A 25,709-nucleotide genomic window follows, 5' to 3' on the forward strand; every position below is an offset into this window, starting at 1 on the left:
CATACCCCTTGAAATTGTCGCAAATTTTTGAGGAAATGCAAGCCTTCTATACCATTCCAAATGGTCCTGGTAATTTTTTACCATGTTCTTGAGCATTCTAATCAACTATAAATCGAGAACAGCTGATGCAGTTGTTCTCTAGTCAGTTTCTAGTCAGTTGCAAGTGATGGCTAAAACCAAAGAGCTTAGTGATTTTTGCACATTGTGGCTGCTCACAAGAAGGGGAAAGGCTACAAAGCCATATCCAAGTGTTTTCAAGTGCCAGTGGCCACAGTGCAAAGCATCATCAAAAAGTACAAGGAGTTCCACTCTGAAAAATCTCAAAGGGCGTGGTAGGAAGCCAAAAGTGAGCCCTGCGCTGGCAAGAGTGGTAGTGCGAGAGGCCAAGAAGAATCCAAGGATCACCACCAAGGCCATCCTGAAGAATCTGGGCAATTCTGGTACCAACATTTCAAGGCAGACACTCCAGCGGACACTGCACAAGGCTGGCCTCCATGGATGCCAACCAAGGAGGACTCCACTTTTCCAAGACAGGCACACAAAAGCTTGCCTAGCCTTCGCAAAAGCTCACCTGGACAAAGAAGAAAGCTTTTGGTCGTCACTTCTGTGGTCGGACGAGATGAAAATGGAGTTGTTTGGACACAGGGACGTGGCTTTCATTTGGAGAAAGAAAGGAGAAGCATTCAACCCCAAGAACACCATCCCCATGGTCAAGGTGGTGGGAATGTAATGCTTTGGGGGTGTTTTTCAGCCAATGGGCCAGACAACCTTGTCAAAGTAAACGGCATAATGAGAAAAGAGGACTATATTAAGATTCTGGAGGAAAACATCAGGCAGTCTGCAGAAAAACTTGGCCTTGGGGAGCACTGGACCTTCCAACAAGACAATGATCCGAAACATACAGCCAAAGTGGTCAAGAAATGGTTAACAGAAAACAATATCAACATTTTGGAGTCCAGACCTGAATCCCATCGAGAATCTGTGGAGGGAACTGAAGACCAGAGTGATGGCAAGGAAGCCTTCCAACCTCAAGGACCGGGAGATCTTCGCAAAAGAGGAGTGGTCCAAAATCCCAGTGGAGATGTGCAAAAAGCTTGTTGGCAATTATAAGAACCGTTTGACTGCTGTGATGGCAAATAAAGGCATTGCCATTGATTACTGAGAAAGGGTATGAATAATTTTGGACATGGAATGTTTTGTCAAAATGTAAAAAAAATAATAAAAATAGGTAATATTTTTAATTAATATCTCTAACACTGTCTTACCGTCTTTTGTGACCTCCTTATGTCATTTCCAGCCAGAAGAAACCTATTTGTCATATAAAAATTCACTATAACTCAAAATTTGGCATGAGTATGAATAATTTTGTGCTTAACTGTAAGCATTCGTTGATAGTTTAGTAGTTTTTGTGATGCATGCAACAGTGATGACGAGAGTTGGAACATTGCCAAAACGTGGTGGATGGTCAAAAATTGTTTTCATGTTGTCCCATCCCCATACAAGAAAACATACAAAGGTACAGAGTATAGAAATACATACAAGAGTTAATTATTACACATTTAGGTACTATACCGCATTGTGTGACAATATTTTTGCATTATTTTTAAATCTGATATCAATGTTTCATCTTAAACCTTCATAAGGGGCTCATTTATATTCTTTACAATGGACAAAAAGCATATTTCATTTTTGAGAGATTTTGGATATGTTTCTGGACGCCTAGCTATTTTAGACCACTGTACTGACGGAAAGCTTGTAATTACCACTTGAAAACGATGCAACAGTGAGTTTCTTGAGTAAAAAAACAGTTGATTTGTAGTGAAAAACATGAATATGTTGTGATTTACAGCAATGCATAATTCAGACATTTTGGGTAGATTTGGAGATGCTGAGTACACTGCTTAGTTTTTGCTTCATAGATCTATAGTAGTTCTACGTATCCACCTTTGGATTTTATGAACTTTGATCCAGGACATGTATAGTTTCACCTTCTCTATGTATGCAATATCTCAGTATTTCATTGCAAATTAAAAAAGAGCAAATTCATTTTTGATTTTTTGCTTAGACAATTGCATTTATGGCACTTTATTTCTTTCAAAATTATGAATATTAACTAATCTAAGTTAGTATTGTAAATGGTACAAATGTCTTTTTTCATTTAAGCCATTTTTCAAGTCTCTGTGGGTTCACAGTTGGAGTTATAAAGCTTTAAATAGGGTACCCCCTAAATGGGTGAGGATTGGCCAGATTTGGAAAGGGGTTAAGAAAGCAGCCTTCTGAGTACCTTTGCATAGTCATACCGGTGCAAAATTGGTGTTAAACAAGTCACCATTTGAGTTGGACATATGGGCTTTGTAGCTATGTGTACTGTCTTTTGTAGTCCATGGTGCCTTCATATAGCAAACAAATAAAAATTTACCATTGGTTTATGGTGAGCAACAATCACAAAGCGTTTTACAATTATTCTTCTTATCAGTTTAAATGATGGGTGTTTTTTCTTATTAACCAGACATTTACTGTGTTTGCCATTGTTCTAATGAAGGTGATTTCATAGGTTTCTGTCCACGGTCTGTCTTTTGCAAGTTGTATTTATTATTACATAGATATTTGGCTATTAACATTTGGCTTTTCTGTTTGTTTTATAGGCAAGCTGGAACAGAAAGTCTTGAGCAAACAAGTGAGTAGCTACTAACTGTTGTTTGAAATACTGGTCTGTCTGAATAATTTTATAGAACCATGCATCTGTAGGAACAGTATGTGTACATTATTTTTAATGTATTGTCAGTTTTTTTGCAACCTACCATTCCTTACAATTAAATGTATAACTAAAAAAGTATTTCTGATATACTATCATTTGAAATAACATAAATGGGGTATTTTGTAAAACACACTACATTTTCAAAAATATGTGAACACCCCTTCTAAAGCCCTATTCGCACGGGACTAGTATTACCTGGGGACCTCGTGTGATTTAGAAATTACCCCCCCACGTCTGTGTTTCGTGCGGCGCATTCGCACGGGATAAGTCTGTATTTTACTCAGATTTACTCATAGACGCCGCATTGACTGCTTCGGCCCGTTGCTGCGATACGTCAACGTCGCTGTCATATTGGACCAGGCAAGACTGGCCTGAAAACAAATAGACGTAAACGGGGGAGCTGCGGTTTTTCTGGATAAAAAGCACTATAACGTTTACATTTCTCAACCAATTTCAATGAGTCATTTTTATATTCAAGGGTTTATGATCTACGTGGAGTTAAAAAAAAAGTTTTATCTCCAGTTACTTAGAATCTCTATAGTTAGGCTATAATCGCTGCTAGACGCTCAAGAGAGGAGTGTGTAGGTAGGTAACAAGCAAAGCTAGCCTTACAATCAAGGTTATTTGATGCTTACAATCCTACTCAAGTTAGCTAGCAATGCATTTATTACTTTCTAGCCAGCTTGCCAGGTTAAAATTAACTGTGGCAATTCCTTATGACAATGAATTATTTTCCACCACGTAAGTAATTCAGTTCATGTAAACCTAACGTTGATACACACTGATCCAAAGGCCAATGCGGCGTCTATGTATTAGAGCCCGACCGATGCCAGATTTTTGGGTCCGATGCCGATCCCGATTTTGGAGAGTCTTAGCCCACCGATTACCGATGTTTTGACCAATATTTTGTCAAAAAGTGCAACTTGAAAGTCAATTTGAAAAACTTATATTTTATTAAAGTTTCTATATTTAAGAACATTTAACTTACAAGCAAACAAATAAAAATAAAAATAAACACACAAAGAACTTTTTAGATAAAAAAGTAAAAGATGATATTAAATTAAATATATATATTAGCACCACCTTAAAGCTTTTACTCCTTTCTTTTCCAGCCATCTATAAAAAATGAATTTAATTTAAAATTTAAAAATTTAAAATCAGTTTTCCAGTTTCAAACATGTATTTTTATGAATATTATTATTATTGTTGTTGTTATTAATTTGCTATTATTTCTTAGTATCTACTCTCAGAACATTAATTATATTTTCTTATTTTATTCCTACTACATGATCTCAAAGAGTAAGACTATCTAGCGAGCTTCCCTGTCCATAAGAATTTGGTGGTGAAAATAACTACAATGCGCTCTGACGTGTGACTAGATGACACACTCGCTCGCAATAACGCATTAGCTATTGACACAGCCTCATTATTTCTTATTATATATTCTCAGTAAGTTAAATGAATTATATTTTCTTATTTTATTTCTACTACATGGTCTCAAAGAGTAAGACATTATCTAGCGGAGCTAAAGAGTGAATCAAGTGTAACGTTAGATGAAATTAAATTGACTGAATGAAATACGTGAAAAAACTACAATGCGCTTTCGTGCATGTTACCCGCGCTAACTGCTGGTTGATTCACTTCTCCAACAGCAATCCTTCTCTCATGTTATCACAACAAAGCTAGATAACATGGCTTAAAATGATCCATGTTAGAAGTGTTTTATCTGCATTTTTACTGTCTGGTTAGCTTGCTACGATGACGCGTGACTAGATGACACACTCGCTTGCAATCACGCGTTGGCTATTGACACAGTATCATGTAGTAGCTAATATCATTATCTCAAATAAAAAACAAATGTGTGATGCATTCAATCACCATTTTATTTTGGCTGGTTATTTATTTGAGGATACAGCGATGTCCTCTGGAAATGTAGATCCTACGCTGCTTATGTGCTCACTGCCACTTCATAAAGGCTTGCTAGCCAGCTAGCTTGCTAAAGTGAACCAAATATGTTAGCTAGCTCACTCGCTTGATAATCATAGTGGTCGTATAAACACATTCAACTAAAAACTTTCACTAAATATACATATCTTTATTGCGGCAATCGAGTCTGTGCAGACAAGTCTTGCAGTGGAGAATGTTGGATGAGGCACGAGTGACAAACGTCTCATTAGAGAAGTAGCGCGTCAGCTGCTGCAGTTCACACTTGTATTAGAGCTCCCTCTACTGGATAATTCTAGTAAATAGCAATTACAACATTCGAACAGACAAGTACAGATAAATAATCATTGTTTTTTGTTTATTATACTTATTAAAATATCGGGACACATCGGCGGCATAACTGCCGATGTTGTCAAAAAAGTCAAATAATGGCCGATATATCGGGCAAACCGATATATCGGTCGGGCTCTACTATGTATATATGTCTATGAATTTACTGACATTATCCCCCCGGATATGATTGAAAATGTCAAGGCTATGCTCTGCGTAACAGTCAAATACGACCCCAAATCACCGAGATGCTGATTCGCACGGGACTAATATTATCATATGACCTCTGTGTTTGGCGAAATATGGTAGGTAATTTTTACTTTACAAATTACGGACATGGCAGATTCGCACGGGATTAACATCACAGACGACCTCCGCAATTATTACAAATTACTAGAGGTCCCCAGGTAATACTAGTCCCGTGCGAATAGGGCATAATGAGTGGTTTTGGCTATTGCACTCATTGCTAACAGGTGCATGAAATCAAGCATACAGGCATGCAATCTCTATTGACAAACATTGGCAGTAGAGTGGGTCTTACCAAAGAGCTCAGTGACATTCAACGTGGCACTGTCATGGGATGCCACCTTTCCACCAAAAGTCAGTTTGTCAAATTTCAACAGTTGTCAACAGCTCAGCTGCAAGGTGGTTAGCCACACAAGCTCACAGTAGGACTACCTCTGGAAACGACGTCAGTGTTCGTGAAGAGCTTCATAACGGGTTTCCATGACCAAGCAGCCGTATCAATGCCAAGCGTCGGCGGGAGTGGTGTAAAGCACACTGCCATTTGGACTCCGGAGCAGTGGAAGCACTTTCTCTTGAGTGATGAATCACGCTTCACTATCTGGCTGTCTGATGGACGAATCTGGGTTTAGCAGAATGCATCGTGCCAAGTGTAAATATGTACTTGCCCGTATAGTGCCAACTGTAAAGTTTGGTGGATGAGGAATATTGGTCTCGTGCTGTTTTCATGGTTTGGGCTAGGCCCCTTAGTTCCAGGGAAGGGAAATCTTAATGCAACAGTATACAGTCACACTGTTGAATAAAATATGTTTTTGGCTTGTACTTCCAGTAACAGCAGTTCATTCTTTGCTTCAGAGAAGTTTTTTTATTTAGTTTTTTTTTGTTTTGGTCATCTCTTTAAATTTCTTGCAGTGGAACTCCAAGCTCCTTATATGGCATTTTAGGGGTGTCAATTTATGCTGATCACAAGTTCTGTGAACGCGCTTTTTATTTACGATTGTTATTTAGGCATATGGATACGAAAAAAAGTGCTTGATAAATCTGGGAGAATTAGTTTGTTTCCGATTATATGTAAAATTTACATACAGTTTTACGGAAATATTGCTAAATGATTTATTGATTATTGATGCTGGAAATGACAAAAAATGTTTTGTTGTCCTTGTCTACAGCAAGTCATCAAAACGTTATGCATAGTCAGCTGCAAAATTTTTAGGATCTTTGGCCACATTAAGGCCATCAGGTCAGCCATAATAATATATTTTTTGAGCAAGTGTCTCCCTAAAGCTTGATTGTGAGGCTGTGTCTTCTCTGAGAAAAAAATTATTTTTACCTGTGGTGTCAAATTATTTATGAATGGATGAATAAACTAAAAGGCTTTTCTCACACCCAATTTTGAGGTTAAACATGTGCTTATTCAATAACATTAAATGGAAACATTCCTGTCATTTCACAAGCCGTTCATTTGAATTTGGCACACAAATATTGGTGCAGGAATGATAATTGCTTAAAAAAGGAATCTCAAAACCACAGACGAGTTCAGTTTAATGAGAAGCCTATATACATTACATTTACATTACAGGCATTTAGCAGACGCTCTTATCCTGATCGACTTTTTTTTACATAGCATTTTACATTGTATCCATTTATACAGCCGGATATATACTGAAGTAATTCAGGTTAAGTACCTTGCTGAAGGGTACAACAGCAGTGTCCTTTTCCAGGAATTGAACCTATGACCTTTTGGTTACAAGCCCAGTTCCTTGCCCACTGTGCTACACTGCTGCCCTAAATATATATACCTCTTCAATGGAACAACTTCTTGGAACAAATTACCTGCTGAATAGAATTGGACCATTTTTTTTATCAACATAAATATTATTTAAAATATAAGTTTAACCTGAAATAAACATATTGTGGACAATAATTGTCCTTTTATGGAATTTAATATGATATATTGACTATTGACTTTAAAACTCAGTTTCCCAACATTCCATCAATGATATCCCCAGATTTCACTGAGCATTGCATTTACATTTTACGGATTCTGAATAGAGCCCGACCAATATATCGGACGACCGATATATTGGGCTGATATTTGCATTTTTGGACCATATCTGTATCGGTAGTCAAGGATGACATGTGGCCGATTTGTAGTAGAGCCCGACCGATATCGGTTTGGCCGATATATCGGCCATTATTTGACTTTTTTGACGACATCGGGATTGGCAGTTATGCCGCCGATGTGCCCCGATTTTTTAATAAGTATAATAAACAAAAAAACAATGATTATTTATCTGTACTTGTCTGTTCGAACGTTGTAATTGCTATTTACTAGAATTATCCAGTAGAGGGAGCTCTAATACAAGTGTGAAGTGCAGCAGCTGACGCGCTACTTCTCTAATGAGATGTTTGTCACTCGTGCCTCATCCAACATTCTCCACTGCAAGACTTGTCTGCACAGATTCGATTGCCGCAATAAAGGTATGTATATTTAGTGAAAGTTTTTAATTAAATGCGTTTATACGACCACTATGTTTATCAATCCTCATTATCAAGCGAGCAAGCTAGCTAACATATTTGGTTCACTTTAGCAAGCTGGCTAGCAAGCCTTTATGAAGTGGCAGTGAGCACATAAGCAGCGTGGGATCTACATTTCCAGAGGACATCGATGTATTCTCAAATAAATAACCAGCCAAAATAAAATGGTGATTGAATGTATCACACATTTGTTTTTTTATCTGAGATAATGATATTAGCTACTATATGATGCTGTGTAAATAGCCAACGCGTGATTGCAAGCGAGTGTGTCATCTAGTCACGTGTCATCGTAGCAAGCTAACCAGACAGTAAAAATGCAGATAAAACACTTCTAACGTGGATCATTTTAAGCCATGTTATCCAGCTTTGTCGTGATAACATGAGAGAAGGATTGCTGTTGGAGAAGTGAATCAACCAGCAGTTAGCGCGGGTAACCTGCACGAAAGCGCATTGTAGTTTTTTTCACGTATTTCATCCAGTCAATTTAATTTCATCTAACGTTACACTTGATTCACTCTTTATCTCCGCTAGATAATGTCTTACTCTTTGAGATCATGTAGTAGAAATAAAATAAGAAAATATAATTCATTTAACTTACTGAGAATATATAATAAGAAATAATGAGGCTGTGTCAATAGCTAATGCGTTATTGCGAGCGGGTGTGTCATCTAGTCACGCGTCAGAGCGCATTGTAGTTATTTTCACCGCCTAATTCTTATGGACAGGGAAACTCGCTAGATAATGTCTTACTCTTTGAGATCATGTAGTAGGAATAAAATAAGAAAATATAATTAATGTACTGAGAATAGATACTAATAAATAATAATAACAAATTACAACAACAACAATAATAATAATATTCATAAAAATACATGTTTGAAACTGGAAAACTGATTTTAAATTTTTAAATTTTAAATTGAATTAATTTTTTATAGATGGCTGGAAAAGAAAGGAGCAAAAGCAAGGTGTGGAGTTATTTTGATTTCACACACTTAGGTGGTATTAATATGTATATTTAATTTAATATCATCTTTTACTTTTTTTATCTAAAAAGTTATTTGTGTGTTTATTTTTATTTTTATTTGTTTGCTTATAAGTTAAATGTTCTTAAATATAGAAACTTTAATAAAATATGTTTTTTAAATTGATTTGAAAATGTTGCACTTTTTGACAAAATATCAGTCAAAACATCGGTAATCGGTGGGCTAGGACTCTCCAAAATCGGGATCGGCATCGGACCCAAAAATCTGGCATCGGTCGGGCTTTAATTTGTAGTGAAATACGTGAATTTGTTGTGATTTACAGCAATGCATAATTTAGACATTTTGGGTAGATTTGGAGACGCTGGGAACACTGCTTAGTTTTTGCTTCATAGTTCTTTAGTAGTTCTACATATCCACCCATAGAATTTATGAACTTGTGGTCAAGATGTTTTTGATCCAGCAAAAAAATGAGCAAATTCATTTTGGATTTTTTGCCTAGAGAATTGCATTTTGTGGCACTTTATTTTGAATTAATATGAATATAAACTAGTCTAAGCTAGTATTGTAAATGTTACAAATGCCATTTTTCAAGTCTCTGTGGTGTTCCATCTCGAGTTATAAAGCTTTAAATAGGGTACCCCCTAAATGGGCAAGGATTGGCCAGATTTGGCATGTGCGCTAAGGGGTTAAGAAAGCAGCCTTCTGAGTACCTTTGCATAGTCATACCAGTGCAAAATTGGTGCACAATCCCAGAAGAGAAGAGGTTGTTATAGCGGCAAATGGTGGACCAACTCCACATCAATGCCCATAATTTTGGATGAGATGTCAAATGTCAAGTGTCCACATATAGTCACAGACTGATGTTTGCGGGGCACCTTTTTTTTTCAAGGCACAGTGTGTGCCATACAGTTCACAGGCCTGCATTGCTTTGTGATTTTTGGCTGGACCGTAACAGCGGGGCCAGCCCTACAAACGTGAACGTCTGCGACTGAGTGACTGACTGATGAAGTTACACCATTGGTTGGCCAAGTTATGAAGTTACACCATTGGTCGGCCGGATCACGTGTGTTAGATCCAGCAGGTTTTAACCTGGTCTTGTTTTAACTCAAGATGATTGACTCAATCTTTTCAGATTAATTTTATGCACATGCCAAATTATGTGCTTGTGGTCAAGAGGTTAATATCAGACTCTGAGGTTGCATTAACATAGGATTCTGCATTTTTTACACTGATAAGTAGAGCCAATATCCCGGGAGAGAATACCCTGTATTCTATAAATGCAAATATTGGTCTGACATTTTTTCTGTTTATTGATCATAATATTTACACAGCCATCGGTAGCATTGCGAAATTCAAAGAAAAAGTGCTTAGTCTGAAAGAAATGTGGATGTCATGTCATGCTCTTTAGCTAGCTTTATTAAGATAATACATTTGTTTTCTGTGCATGTCATCATTGTACTGTGGCCAATGAAAACTTTGGAACATCAAAAAGAAAACTGCCTGGTAAAAAAAAAAAGAAGGGTTGTAGCAGTGGCAGAGGCGAGTTGTATGATCCCCCTCTCACCCTCAGACACACGCAAACACATGCACACACTGCACCATTAGGCCTAGATATTTTACACTAGACAATGTGTTGGCTTGTGCGACTTGGGCAATTGGGAAAGTAGGTCAAGGTAGACAGAACCATCAGAACCATGAACAGGGCTCAGTCCGGACAATGTTTGGCTGTAGGCTGGTCAAAACATTAAGCCAGGTAGCTTGCTTCGGTGTACAGACTAAAAAGCACAAAAAAGAAGCATAATTCGGCACAGTGGCTTACTTTTAGTTGGCTAGACTGTGTTTAAGCCTACTATGCGTATGTTATTAATTTACAGATTTCCCCAACTCATTACTGGGGTAGGAGTTCACCTGCCAGCTAGCTAGGTTGCATGTATTGCTACAGCCATAAACTGCATAAAGTTTAACTATAAAAGTCAGCTTACAAAAAAATCCACCAGTTACCGTCTTGACACTTTTGCTCTCCTCAAAATCTCAGAACCTACAGGGGCCATTGTGCAATGAATGTCCCCAATCTACGACATCAGTGCCCTCGCTACCCCATGGAATGCTGCGTTTTTGGAACGTAGGACATTTCAAAGTCTGTATTTTACACTAAATATGTGTAAAATACTAAACTAAATAAGAAGGTCCAAAACTAACTATAGTCCAAACTTTTTTTGGACTATACTGACACGTTTGATTACCAGATACATATTCATGCAGGCAAACATCTAACAAAGTGTTTAAGTTTGATTTTATAATAGTGTCTTCGTTAAATTTCAGTCAGGTAATGATTCTCAGCCTCTAATGTTCCTTGGCATTTAGTGTGGTTGCTTCCACAAACCATTGCCTGTTCTCTTGCATATTTTTAGGGGTCCAATCAGCGAAGCTGGTGGACCCCTATTGTATTTGTTAGGATTATTATTATTATTAGGGGTCCAAGCAGCGAAGCTGGTGGAACCCTATTGTATCTGTTAGGATTATTATTCTTATTATTATTTTTTTCCGCTAAAAGTGTCTGAGGCTCAGCAACCGTAAGTCCTGGAGCAACCAAATTTGGCAGGTGGGTTCCTATGGGCCCCCACTACTCAGGCACTACAAATCACATATGTCAGCCAGATGGTGGCGCTATAACAAAGGGTAACGCGTAAAAGCCCATAACTCCCACACCATAAGTTAGATCAACACAACACTTCATCGACCTATGCATCTCAACGTGCTCTACAACTTTGTCATTGGCCCCACCTTTGTCCGCCATATTGTTTGCCCGCCATTTAGACTTTTTAGTTGGGGCGTGGCAGTTTTCTCCGCTAAAATGTCTGAGGCTCAGCAACCGTAAGTCCTAGAGCAACCAAATTTGGCAGGTGGGTTCCTATGGCCCCCCACTACTCAGGCACTAAAAATCACCTATGTTGGCCAGATGGTGGCGCTATAACAAGAGGGTCATACTTTAAAAGGCCATAACTCCCACACCATAAGTCAGATCAACACAAAACTTCATCGACTGATGCATCTGAATGTGCTCTACAACTCCTATTGGGAGCACCTATGTCCGCCATATGGTTTGCACACCATTTGGACTTTTTCATTAGGTGGGGTGCGGAAAAGCTGGAGCTCCAAATCCAAACGATTACGACATCGAGTAAACTTCTTTACGGCTAGCGACAACCATGGCGACGCAAGTAATCTGACACCGTAGGGTTTAGTTTTTATCAGTGAAAGGACGGTCTGACACTGCCACCTAGCGTGCATGCTAGGATAGGCTACCCAAAGTTTCTTAGTAAAAGCTTTCTGAGAGGATGAATAATTACTTTTCTTTGGCATGGATCCATTTGAAGACAGTATCAAGTGAGTTTGTTAAGTCTTTAAATCTGTCATTATGGTGAGAAAAAGCTAAATCATTTTATTGGTAGTTTTTGAGTTTCTGTGCAAACGCGCGAAAACACGCTGGTATAATAAAACAATGACGGTAGCCTAATGCATATATAGTCCGCTTCGTTCCGTTGCTACCATAACATAACGACATACAGCTGCAGTTTCTCGCTGCATTTACTAATATTGAATATAAACAAAAGACGCAATTTATGCTGTAAATCGTATCCTCAATTTAATCTCTAAATCGACTGTAAGTTTAGGGTTGTAACTAGGTGGTTGTTTCGTAGGTGACTTAACTCGTCTTAACTATTGCCGTAGGGTCTAATTTATATCAGTGAGGGCACGGTCTGACCGTCGGGAAGCATTGGAAGACAGTGTCGGGTGAGTTAGTTCAATTTTTAAATAAGTCATTATGCTGAGAAATAGCTAAACCATTTTATTGATAGGTTCTGAGTTTCTGTGCAAACGCGCGAAAACACGCTGGTATAATGAAACAATGACGGTAGTCCAATACATATATAGTCCGCTTCGTTCCGTTGCTACCATAACATAACGACCTACAGCTGCAGTTTCTCGCGGCAATTACGAATATTGAATATAAACAAAAGACGCAATTTATTCTGTAGTCTGCCAGTGTCTAAATAAATAATACGGTCCATTTGAAGACAATATCGGGTGAGTTCGTTTAGTCTTTAAATCCGTCATTGTGCTGAGAGAAATCGTATCCTCAATTTAATCTCTAAATCGACTATAAGTTTAGGGTTGTAACTAGGTAGTTGTTTCGTAGGTGACTTAACTCGTCTTAACTATTGCCGTAGGGTCTAGTTTATATCAGTGAGGGCACGGTCTGACCGTCGGGAAGCATTGGAAGACAGTGTCGGGTGAGTTAGTTCAATTTTTAAATAAGTCATTATGCTGAGAAATAGCTAAACCATTTTATTGATAGGTTCTGAGTTTCTGTGCAAACGCGCGAAAACACGCTGGTATAATGAAACAATGACGGTAGTCCAATACATATATAGTCCGCTTCGTTCCGTTGCTACCATAACATGACGACATACAGCTGCAGTTTCTCGTTGCATTTACTAATATTGAATATAAACAAAAGACGCATTTTACGCTATAGTCTGCCAATGTCTAAATAAATAATACGGTCCATTTGAAGACAATATCGGGTGAGTTCGTTTAGTCTTTAAATCCGTCATTGTGCTGAGAGAAATCGTATTCTCAATTTAATCTCTAATTTGACTGTAAGTTTAGGGTTGTAACTAGGTAGTTGTTCAGTAGGTGACTTAGTTAATGCACTCGTCTTAACTATTGCTCGTATTTCTGCATAGACTGCGTTGTTTGTGTTAGTGTTAATCCGTTTAACCTACAGGGTCCAATTTGGACTATGCGGTTGTTCCCTGCACTTGGAACGGTAGGCTACTGCTCTCTAGGGTTTTCGACACACTTGTTCCTGGTTATGTTTATACACTTTGTTGTACGTCGCTCTGGATATGAGCGTCTACTAAATGCCTGTAATGTAATGTAATATTCCGTAGCAACAAGATAAACCCGACATTAGCCCTAAAATATGCCAATACAGCAGTGAAAACGCTGCTCACTGAATAACGAAATAAACGAGACAAAGTTTTTTTTTAATTATGCCATGTCATTCTACAGTCAATATCTGGGACTAAACATTGAATATATATACAATCTTACCATTGGTTTTACGCGTAGAGATGTCCCTTTTGCGACTGAGTGGTCATATATTGTCTTGGATAATCCGTTTGTGAAATGTCGGATATTTTCAAAAATAGCTGTGCGTAATACCACACCTGTTGCTTACGGCGTTGTCGCCCTTCTCAGTGCAATTTGGCTTTATTGACAATTCATTCATTCAGTAGGTGAGATTATAAGCTTTATAACGATGTATAACATGTCTGATTTTGTATTTGGAATAACGTTTTATAGGTCAGCGTAACTTAAAATTTTCTCATCTGCCAATGTCTAAATAAATAAAACAGTAGGCTGCTCTGCACGCAGCACGCAGGTCGCGAGTTGATATTTTGTCTTTTGTTTCGTTTTTTCTCAATGTTGTATTTATTATTTGAAATGTGTATTTATGTGTTATTATTCTATCTGTCTCTGAGGCGCTCTGAAATGTGCATTCTCTGCTAAGCTGAGCAATGGATTGGAATAGGTATGTGTCTGACGTAATGTTGCACGGTATACAGAAACTTCAGCACCTTTTCGGTACTTAAAAAAAGAGAAACTGTTCGGTATTAGAATTTTCTGACGTTCGGTAGTTTTGTGTCAAATGTAAAAGCCAGGAAAATGTGTCTCCCGCATTACTGATTTAGAGGATGAAAAGTGTAATTTGTCAGAATCTTCGCTAGATGGCAGTAGCAACTAAGGTTGCCAAGTGAGGTGACTTGCGCTGGTGCACTCAGCTCCTTGATACAGCGCAAGCTTTGACTCAGTTCACTTCAGTAGCAATAGGTGTTCCAATTTGGAAATATTTGATTATAGATAGATGCTGTATTGTTATTAAAATATGCTGTTTTTAAATCTATTTAAAGGGGAAAGACCTGTTTTAAAGATTATTTAGTTTACAACTGTTTAATTTTTGAAATATATTTAATATATTTTTCTACTGTTTAGTGTTGTAACACTATAGGCCTATGCTTATTAATATGTTGAAGAGGCTTCAACTTAAAGGTTGTAAATAAACCATGAATTCGAAAATGAGGTCAACCCTTGTGGACATTACGTTTCTGATCTATTAACCCTCTGGGGTCGAGAGCTCCGCCGGCGGAGCTCGACAAGATGAAATTAACTTTCGTTTCTATTTGGATGATTAACTTCACGTGCTGTTATCTTACAGACGCAACAAAAACATTGACAGAAACCTTAGAATCGCGACTTTCCAATGCGCCCATTGGCAAATAATATAAATTGTTTTAAATGTTCCAAATTTGATTAATTAGATCATGTATGCTTCGCTAAACTTTACTCATTACTATGTGAATTTCGCTCAGCAGGAAGTCCGCCCAAATCGCATTCACATGTTAACAACATTATAATTACTCTCCATAGAAGGAGACTAAAGGAGGGGCGATGCGAGATCCATGTGAGAAATGCCAGGTGCGAAAGCGGGATAGAATGTCACAGAGTGTCGCCTAATTCACTTCTTTTGAGGTGAACATTTCGTTTAATTTTGGAAAATGGTCCGTCCGGAAGCCGACACTGATGAAGAGCGGTGTCATTTCGAACAGCGAACTGATCCAGCTGAGGATCAACTTCATGCGTAAGTATATTTCTTATGATCATATTGGTAAATATGTGTACTGTATTGCAACGTATCTGTGTGTTTGTAGGAATATCCAGCAATGTGCGCGTTTGTAAATTCCCACACTACGAAGGCTAGGCTCTCTGCGTCTGGTTGTGTTAGAAGTATCAGGTAGACTGTATGTTTTTCGATTATATTCGTAATAAATAGCTCATGCCTGGCGTGTAGTGGCGTGGCTAGGATTCTAAAACTGATGTCCTTGCACAATCGATATTAGCATACTCTAAGTAAGTTCGGGAAATAGCAATAAAATAACCACTTAGCTAAACAGACCTAGCCTAGGTCAGATTGAGGCATTGTTATTGATGAGTTGCGTGTAGTTTAGTTGGAATATCAGTGTTTATTTAGTTAAGCTAATGTTTTTTCGTTGATAGCTTGCATTATTTGTAAATGTGTGTTGTATTACATTCTCTGTGTGTTTGTAGGAATATTAACTAATATGCGCACTTGTAAATTCCCACACTACGAATGATTCTAACCATTGCTTCTCAAAATTATAGGCTACCTCTCTGCGTCTGGTTGTGTTTGTTTGGTTCTTTGTTTGTATATGATGTCACATTTCATAAATTTTGTTTTCATTAGTTAGTGGTTTGTCCCTTTTTTGTAAAGCACATTTAATTTTCACCTGTTGAAGGAAATGTGCTATATAAATAAAGTTTGATTTGATTTCACATTTCCTAACAATTTTGTTTTTATTATATTTGCAGAGATGTTGATCAGGAAACACGGCCTAGTTCACCACTAGCTAAAGCCACGTTTCCACCAAAATTACCCGGAACTTTCAGTCCCAGGAACTACTTTACCAGGAACTAAAAGGTTCCTTCAGCCTATGGTTGTCTGCGTTTCCACCGGGGTCTAAAGTACCGCGAAGATTAGGCAAATTAGCCCACTGACGTTGTCGTCGGTCCATCTGTCATATGATTTCTTCTGTAACCCCATACTACCACCGAAGTAGCCTACATTATTTTCTAATAACCGGGACAGCCCGGAGGGGTTTATTCCACTTATATACAACGGGTTACCAACAATGACTATATATGGTTACTTTTGTATTTATTGATTTTCATATATCCTCTCAAACACATTCATTAACAGCAGAAAACATGCACACGTTGTAAACAATTTGCTGTTTTATTACTTTCTCGTCGTCAATTCCATATAGGCTAATCGCAAAATGACAAGAATAGAACAAAAACTCGGACTTGTGTGAAAATGTAAATAGTAGTGGTACAGCCACCGTTTGCTTTCCTTCGAAGTTACTGCTAGCCGAGCAGCGAAGTGTGCCCTCCAAGTGCGAACCATGCACCATAAATGAGTCCATAGTCTTCCTGGTCTTTTCGTGGAATTGAAAAATGGCAGTAAAATTGAGTAAAATTATGGCAGTCTGAAAAAGCTAAAGGGAAGATTACTAGAATTAACCTGTTATTTTATCCGGATAAAAAGTGCGGAAGGTGATTTCCAGTTTGCTTGTACTGTATCACCAATGTTAATTATGCAGAACTACCGCATACCTCACATAACTGTATCAAACGTTTTGAGTCAATTACAACGGGCTAACAAAGAAAATCCGGAAGAAAATATTCAGCAACCGAATTAATTCGTTTGAATGTTTTGGTAGCCTACGTAATATGCTGTCCCAGCACGAATGCTTAGCATTTTATAAAACGAATACTAAAGCAAGAAAAGAACAGAAGAGCACACGTTATAATTCCAAGACGTTGACAGGCTATAACCAAAAGTAGGCTACTGCGCCGCATAACATACAAGTTTGATTTGAAGTTATTATGAAAATAAATTGGTTTGCCGCTGCATATTTTCAAACATGGCGGGTAATGGCGGAAAATAAATACAACAGAAATGCTACGAGTACTCGACCAATCAGAAATGTTCAGCGCTGCAAGCTCCACCCAAAACGTTCCTGTACTTTCGGAAAGTACTACCCCCCGAGCAGGAACGTTTTGGGGCGTAAAACAAAGCCCCCAGAACTAAATTTAGACCCTAGTTCCTGCGGTGGAAACGCGGCTTAAGAGACCAGGCAGACGTTGCAAGAGTACACCAGTCTCATCTCATCTTCCATGCAGTTTACTTCAATAAATGTTCTAAAATCAAAAGTTGTCTTTGTTTCTGTCTTCTAAATGGCTCACTGAGTCTTTGTCTTAGTGGTGGGGAGGCATGCGGCCAGGTGTGAATAGCCTACTTAGCTGGCAGGTATTCCTACTCAATGCATATTCATTACAGAAAGGCCATTTGCCCTCCCATTCTCACCTGGTGTTGAAAAATAGTAGTCACAACACTAACTTTTAGCAATTTATTTTATATTTCTCATTGGATTTGCTAAAATATTTTGTCATCTTTTGATACCCAAGACCTTGAAGAACACATTTCAGTGCCCAAAAGTCTTATTCACAATTGTTTAGTGTGTTTTATTACAACATTCCTGTGCATGTTCAAAACTACTGTTTACAGTTTGTGTGTTTTAGAGCAGTTTACAATCCACACATTATTATGTCCTACTTACTGCTGCCATATTGTTGTAGCTGAGTTTGTGCTGAAAACAAAGATATGAAACACTTTGGAATCACTGTATATAAAGTTGATGAAATTTACACAAATGTCAGAGCATCGCACAATCACCAGTGTGCCTCATTTTACCCTTAGACCCCAGAGAGTTAAGGTAATTTCAGTATTGTTAGGTACCGAGTATCGAATCAGCATCGTTTAAGTTTCAAGTATCATTTCAGTATTGAGTATCGTGATACTAAACCTGGTATCAGTATCAAAGTCAAAATTTTGGTACCGTGACAACACTAGTGTGACGCCTTTTTTAGTTGCGGCGTTGAAACACTGCAGCTGTACATACACTCCGGGCCATCTAAGTGTTACGACATAGTAAAGGCCTTTACGGGAAGCGGCCAGGACACATCCATGGTGACGCAACTAAGTCATCAGGCAGCATGTCTTAGCACAAATTTGGCCATAAGTCATCAATTTTTTACTACGTCAGACACATATTCCAATCCATTGTTAATCATGATATTCAGTAGATATGTTGGGTGAAGGTATATGATCATGAGGACAAAGCCATTTTTAAATCGCTCCATAGGGGGCGCGATAGTGCCAATGCTTGGACCCCTCCCAACGCCGCTTGCGGCTTTAATTTATTTTATTAATTGTAAGAATTGTGATTTTCCCCTTCGACATCAGAGGCCATCTGACAGCTTGGCCTCCGGGGCTCGACAGTTAAACTTGTGCAGACGCCCCCCATAATACCTGCAACTCCATTACTTTGTTCCATCGTCCTTCCAGCACCCCCTTGCAATCTGAGAATGCCCCCGTTGAGAAACCCTATGCAAGACCATTTACTTTGACTGGAATGAGAGGGAGTTGTGTAGTTCCTGGGTCTTCCTCCTTATTGTCTTTATAATCAAGTGTGTCTTGGCGATACATCTGAATTTTATTTTGTTGTAATTCCATTTTGAAAGGTTCGTTTTCCATTTCTGTTATCTTGGTTTTAAAAACAAGTTCATGTTTTTTTAATATTTCTGACTGCTCATCAATTTTGACTTTTACTGGAGAAGCAGTAGTAAAATAAATTACTAAATTAATTTAATTTAGGCCAATGATTTAAAATCTCACACCATCTCTGGCAAAATGCTTAATCGTCTTTTCCAATGGTCGGTTCTTTAAGAATATGTAACCCTCTCTGAATGCATCCTGCTCTGTAATATTCACTGAGGGTTTTGGTGTGTGTTTCTAGTCTTATTTCCTTTTTTCTCAGATAAAGGAGTCTATTTTTAAGTTCTGTTAGTGAGCACATAACCATTCCCTGACTAGGGATTATTGATTAATTTGCCGTTTACACAAGTCTGAGCCAGTAATTTTAGATTTATTTATTTATTTGCTGAAAAATAAGTTGGTTTTATCTACAACACATTTTGGTTCTTTTTTTTTTCAAAAAAATATGACAAGAATCAGAACCAGGATTCAATAAGAACTCGATTTGATTAAAACATTTGGATTGGTAACCGGAATCGATGAAATCTAAACTGTATCCAACCCTTTTTTTCATACTACTTGTCATACCGAGTTTAATGGTTCTTTTTGCAATTTCCTCAGGAAGTGGATGAAATGCTGGATATTGCTTCGAATGCTGAGGCTGGCAAGAACCTTTTCAGAAGCTTTGGAGATAATGGTAATGTATAATATTTCACGGATTTGAAAGGGCTGTAATATTCTTGTGACCTGCCACCTTATAAGTGAGCATGAAAGCAGATCATCCCTTTTCATGACAATTGGGGGGGGTGGGGGGGTTCTGTTGGGTGGTAGTGTAACCAAAAAATAAATAAATAAATCATTGGACTGCACACAATGTTATTAAGACGTTAGGAAAAACTAATTAAGTTGAAGATGTCACACATACTTAATTGCGTGCAGCATGTCTATTATTTATTTATTCAGTAAATATATCCAACTATTTATTTTTTGAGTCTACATTTTTTTGTGTTTGTGTAATAGTTCTATATCTAGTGTTGGGCTGAGCTACTAGCTTAACTAGCCCTTGTTTTACAGTACTGTGTTTGTAGTTTCTGTTTCTAAAATCCAGTAGCTACAATTGTAGGCTAGCTGGATTGGCATAAAAGTAAAATCATTGGTGTAATGATCTATGTACACCAGTCAGTGTACTCATCGATAGATATTAGCCTTCTCTGTCTCCCAAACGTTCTCAATAAAAGAGTAGGTGAAGCTTCCTTTTCCTTACATGCACCTATACTGTGGAACAGCCTATTTCTATAAATGAATGGACTGCATTTATATAGCGCTTTTATCCAAAGCGCTTTACAATTGATGCCTCTCATTCGCCAGAGCAGTTAGGGGTTAGGTGTCTTGCTCAAGGACACTTCGACATGCCCAGGGCGGGGTTTGAACCGGCAACCCTCCGACTGCCAGACAATCGGTCTTACCTCCTGAGCTACGTCGCCCCACGTCGCCTACACATCAGAGAGGCACCAACAGTAGTTCGTTTTAAAAATCAATCGAAAACACATCTGTCAGGTAACGTGTAGCCTAGTTGATTTGGGTTATTTCAGAGACTGAACAATGTATAGGCTACAGCCATTGATTGGCCTCACAAGACAAATGGTGGCTGGTTTTTAAAATAAGTAGCGTGTGGTTGCTTTTTGGATTGCTCATAATTTTAAGCCTGGAGTGTACTTGCTGCCGAAACTAAATTTAATTTAGCATGTTTATACAAACTAATCGTTTGTGGAGAAGACAAAACTCCACATTGACTTTGGCCACTGGAGTGTGCGCATGCTTGCTGGTGTCAGTGTGTTGGTCGTATGAGTGGCGGCATTGGCTGCATTGGCTGTGACCTGTCTGATTGAGTGGAGGAACATACAATCTTCTCTGCATCTCAGCTCATTCGGCCAGCAGGTATGTGCGCACAATGTGGTGTTTTGTTTTCTCCACAAATGCATCATTTAGTTTGTATGAACTAGCCAAATTTAGTTTTCACAGCAGGTATACTCTCATCTTTATTGTCATTTTCTTTTCTGGAAAGCATTTGAAACATAATGTGTGAAGTAATCTTCCTTTTATTTTTATAGGTTTGATTTCCTATACAGAATACCTGTTTCTGTTGACTATTCTTACAAGTAAGTTCTAAATAATTATCTGTGAAATTGTCTAACCTGCTGACATATTTCTTGCAGGTTTTTTGTGGTAAGTTTTATTTTATTATTTTTATAATTTTCTTATTTTAATGATCAGTGAAGGCTTCTCCAGGTAGGAAAATGAATCCTTGCTACTTCAACATTTCATCAAATTCAAAGCTATTCATTATTTTGATTAATTTCTTAGGTAACAGTATACACACTGTTACCTAATTTGGCTTCTGAATAATTGATACCAGTAGGCAAGACACTGCTGATTATTTACAAGCTTATTTAGTGATGTCATTATTGTATTTCTCTCATCACAAATTTATGTACTTTTCAAATAGAAAATATTGTGTGCATTGTTTCATCTACCATTACCACTGCTGCAGGAATTTAACGCGGTGTTACTGTAAAGAACCAGATTGTTCTCCAGTGTTACGTCATCGAATCTCCCAGATGTCTGATCCAATCTTCTCCATTGCAATAGAATTGTTTATATAGCTGGGTTTTATGTTGTACAAATAATTTTATTTGATTTAAAACATGATTTTCTAGCTTGCAATGTATACTGAACCCTAAACAACTTGGAATTTGTTATTGCATTACCTACCCTCAAATAGCTGTGTTGATTAGGCCTATATTTCCCTTAGAAATATGATCTGTGTATATATCCACACTTGTCTTCGTCCGGTATTAAGTCTGACAGTACAGGTGCATTAACCCCTTTGCACAGATAACAAATCTGGCCAATCCTCACCCAGTTAGGTAGTGTTCTATTTAAAGCTTTAGAACTCCAGATGTGAGTATCAAGGTGGACTTGGAAAATGGCATAAATAACGCAAGACACTCGTTACAAGGTGTAACTTGACTTGCTGGCATACCTGCATGGATTTTTAAACCAGCAACCAATTTCTAAACGTTATTTTTAGTTTTAGTTAGTTTTAGTTTTAGTTTATTGCGGGATTGGATGATTTGTGGTTTTGTATGCACCTGTTTTAAAGAAATCCATGTTTAAAACTGTTTATCTAAGTTGTGTACAAATAGAAAAAAATTGTAGGGGAGAGTGGCCATAAATATAATGCTTGCTAAATGTAACATGGTCAATAACTTACTGTACAATGCAATACCGTAGTCAGTTCAGGTTCGTACATGTGCATTTCACTCCTCTACCACCTCCCAATAGAATGGAGCAATGTGATAACCAAGTTATTATTTTTTTTTTTTACAAAACATTTTTTGAGCAAGATAGGTTAAACTGTTCTGGAAGTAATTTTTGAGTATAAAGCTTTATTTTCAAATGGTGTTTAATATTTTTTAAAGGAAAAATTTTACTCATCAACATGTTTGACTTTTTAAGGTAGTTAAGTGTTTAATGTTAAATGTGTTCAGCTAATTTCCAAGTGATTAATGAAAAAGAAATAGCTACCTGGCCACAAGCATTTAGGATAAGTACATACCAGACTGGTCAGTATGGTAGGTTATTTGCTTAGTAAAAGCTTACCTGGGTGTTAAGAAACAAACGCCGACATCCTGAAATTGCTCAACTTAGACATTCAGTGCTCCTGCAACCAAAATATGAGTCGAAACAACAAACTCTGTTCTTGCATGATTAGTCGACAATGCACAAAGACTATGCCAAATACAGTGTTTCTAAGTGGCATCATTGTTGCGTAGGTCATCCATTCAAATAGAAACCCCTCCCTGCTGTCTCATCTGCAACTACACCCCCCAAGCATGACACACTGGACAAAAGTGTCTGTCTTCTGTCATAGCAAGAAAATAAACCCAACAATAGCCTGAAAGTATGCCACTACAGCGGTGAAAAATGCTAATCACTGAATAGCGAAACAAACAAGAGGAATTTTTGTGGAATTATACCATGTTATTACATTACATTACAGGCATTTAGCAGACGCTCATATCCAGAGCGACTTACACAACTTTTTTACATAGCATTTTACATTGTATCCATTTATACAGCTGGATATATACTGAAGCAATGCAGGTTAAGTACCTTGCTCAAGGGTACAACGGCAGTGTCCTTACCCGGGAATCGAACCTGCGACCTCTCGGTTACAAGCCCAGTTCCTTACCCACTGTGCTACACTCATGTCATTGTATTATCAATGACTGTGACTAAATATGGAATACATATGCAGTCTTTCCATTGGCTTTACATGTAAAGATGTCCCTTTCAAGATTCAGCAGTTTCCTACCTGGGAATCAAACCTGTGACCTTTAAGTTTTTTGGCCAGCTCCTTACCCATCATACTACACTGCTGCTCTGTGATGCTCATATGTGGAGTTATAAAGCTGTTTCCCTTTCTTCCTACCCCCTACTGGTATGGAGATACAAAATGGGGATAAAGCAAAGATTTATTTAAAAAATAGGCTACAAACACACTGCAAATTCAAACTCAGCGCCTGCAGCCGACTCATTTCTGGCCAACGACGTAACTTTTTCCCTTTTTAGAGCTCAGGGCAGTAAATGGAAGTAAAATAAAAGGTGACTCCCATCCCCCAATCACTTATTACACAAACCCACATCACAAAACAAATTTTTAAAATAAATACTTTCTACGCTTACTTGGTCTTGTTTATTTTTATTCATGAAAAATATATAACCTTTCAGCATTCAGAACAGCACCACGGATTTCTGAAAAAATCATTCAAGCAAACTCACTGGTTGAATTTGTGGTAATATCTGTCTCCCTGATTTCTGTCAGCACCCCACAGAGCTTTTGGTAGTGAGTTGGTGTATTGTGTTAGAGTATTTAAAGGAGCAAAAGGTTATTTGAAACCCATCTAGTGAACTGCAGTCGCAACCCAAAGCAGACACTGCATCACTAGCTGCTCTCGATCAAACTCAGGCCCCGTAAGTGGTTGCTGATGTTCTCTCTCTCTGTGTCTTTGTGCACAGTGGTGGTACACTGCTGAACTTAGTGAGATAGGCAGCTGGTTATTGTAACATCACATCAGATAAGTAATTAATAATTTATTTATATTGCAACTTTGCAATGTATTATAGCAATACTACTGCACAACACAACAGCTAAGCTAGTTATTGTTACCCAGACACCCAGGTACATCATTACCTAGGTGCAGATATTGTTACAGAATGGGAAAATTCAACATCCATGACAACACTAGTTACCTAGGGTATGTAGCTTATAAATCTGCATTCAGCACAACACGGCTGCTATTTGAACTGCTAGAAGTTGCAGAATGTCTGCAAACGGCTATGTCTTTACACACTAGTACTATGTAGCTCTGATGTCATAATTTAGGAAAATATAACAAATGTTTAGGTGAGTTAGCCTGTCAGTTCTATCTGACTAATGTGATCATTGGTAACGCTAGACTAGAGAAAGTAAAATATAGTAGAATATTATTTTTTTAGTCCTGATATGTTACTTAGCTTACCTGTTGATAAGAATGGTAGTCAACACTGAGTCAATATCCAAGCCACTCAATCTACGTTCTCTCCGGACATCTGCAATGTTAGATCACTCAGAGGCCTGCTCAGCTCTGATACATTGGCTGTAAACTCTCAGCAGGCTGGACCTCCAAAGCCAGCCATGGGTACAGGTCTGCCAACTTTGCATTCTGCCTGATGGTTATTAGTCAATCTATTGGGTTTATGACCTTCATAGAGACCCATCCACAGCCTGACAATGGAGTCACAGCAAGAATATTCCTTGGAAGTGGAATAAGAGTTTGTAGGCTCACCCATCACAGTACAGTCTGGGGTTCCACATGACTTCTCCAGGAGCTCTCCCCACACCAGGTGCTCATGCCCAGATGAGAGCACAACAGCTTGAGTCTCGCCGAGCAGAGTTTGTGGAGGACCTTTCATGTGGGGCGTTAGCATGCAGTCCATAGGCACCCAATCGACCAGCAGGGGATGCTAGATCATGATGAATGTGGGCTCTAACCACCTGAGCACTCCCATACCCTGGGCAACACAATCTCACCACCCTATGAAGCTATCAGCCACAGCTGTTGCTGGCACCACAGTCAGAGCATGGTGCCTTAACAAAATGTACTTTCTTTCTTTTGATTTGTTGATGAACGCTATTGAGTGGTCGTGTATAGTGTTTTATGACATTGGTGATCAAATGGGGGGGGGAATCAATTCTCAAACCTACCAATTTTCAGTTTTCAGATTCTGAATGGAGGAATGGTCAAAGATCCCCCAATACCATTGCTAATCTCAAAAAACATGCAAGAAGTTGCATAATATCACAATTCATAACATGATTGGTTGGTGACAATTCAATATTTATTGAAATTGGCAATGGTAGCACCAACCAAATGAGACCGTTTGAAGTCACTGCAGTTGCCTTTTCTGATTGTTTTTCTGTTTTTATGATTATAATTTTTCAGAGCCACACACAGGATTCCAAATTGCTTTCAAAATGCTCGATGTTGATGGCAATGAACATGTGGAGAGAAAGGAATTTTTGAAGGTATGCTCTTTCTATGCATTTGCAGTTTCACTTTGT

General features: G+C 38.2%; 1 protein-coding gene across 2 annotated transcripts in view; it reads left to right on the forward strand.

The window, feature by feature from the left end:
• Positions 1–25,709, forward strand: part of micu2 (mitochondrial calcium uptake 2) — a 132,803-nt gene that overhangs the window by 49,619 nt on the left and 57,475 nt on the right. For both annotated transcript variants that reach the window (XM_064341095.1, XM_064341094.1), the window contains exons 3-6: positions 2,646–2,677; positions 19,664–19,739; positions 21,154–21,201; positions 25,591–25,673. In XM_064341095.1, the coding sequence (XP_064197165.1) occupies positions 2,646–2,677; positions 19,664–19,739; positions 21,154–21,201; positions 25,591–25,673 (239 nt within the window). The remainder of the gene's footprint in view (positions 1–2,645; positions 2,678–19,663; positions 19,740–21,153; positions 21,202–25,590; positions 25,674–25,709) is intronic.

Source organism: Anguilla rostrata, chromosome 6, assembly GCF_018555375.3.
Source record: "Anguilla rostrata isolate EN2019 chromosome 6, ASM1855537v3, whole genome shotgun sequence".
Taxonomy (NCBI): Eukaryota; Metazoa; Chordata; class Actinopteri; order Anguilliformes; family Anguillidae; genus Anguilla; species Anguilla rostrata.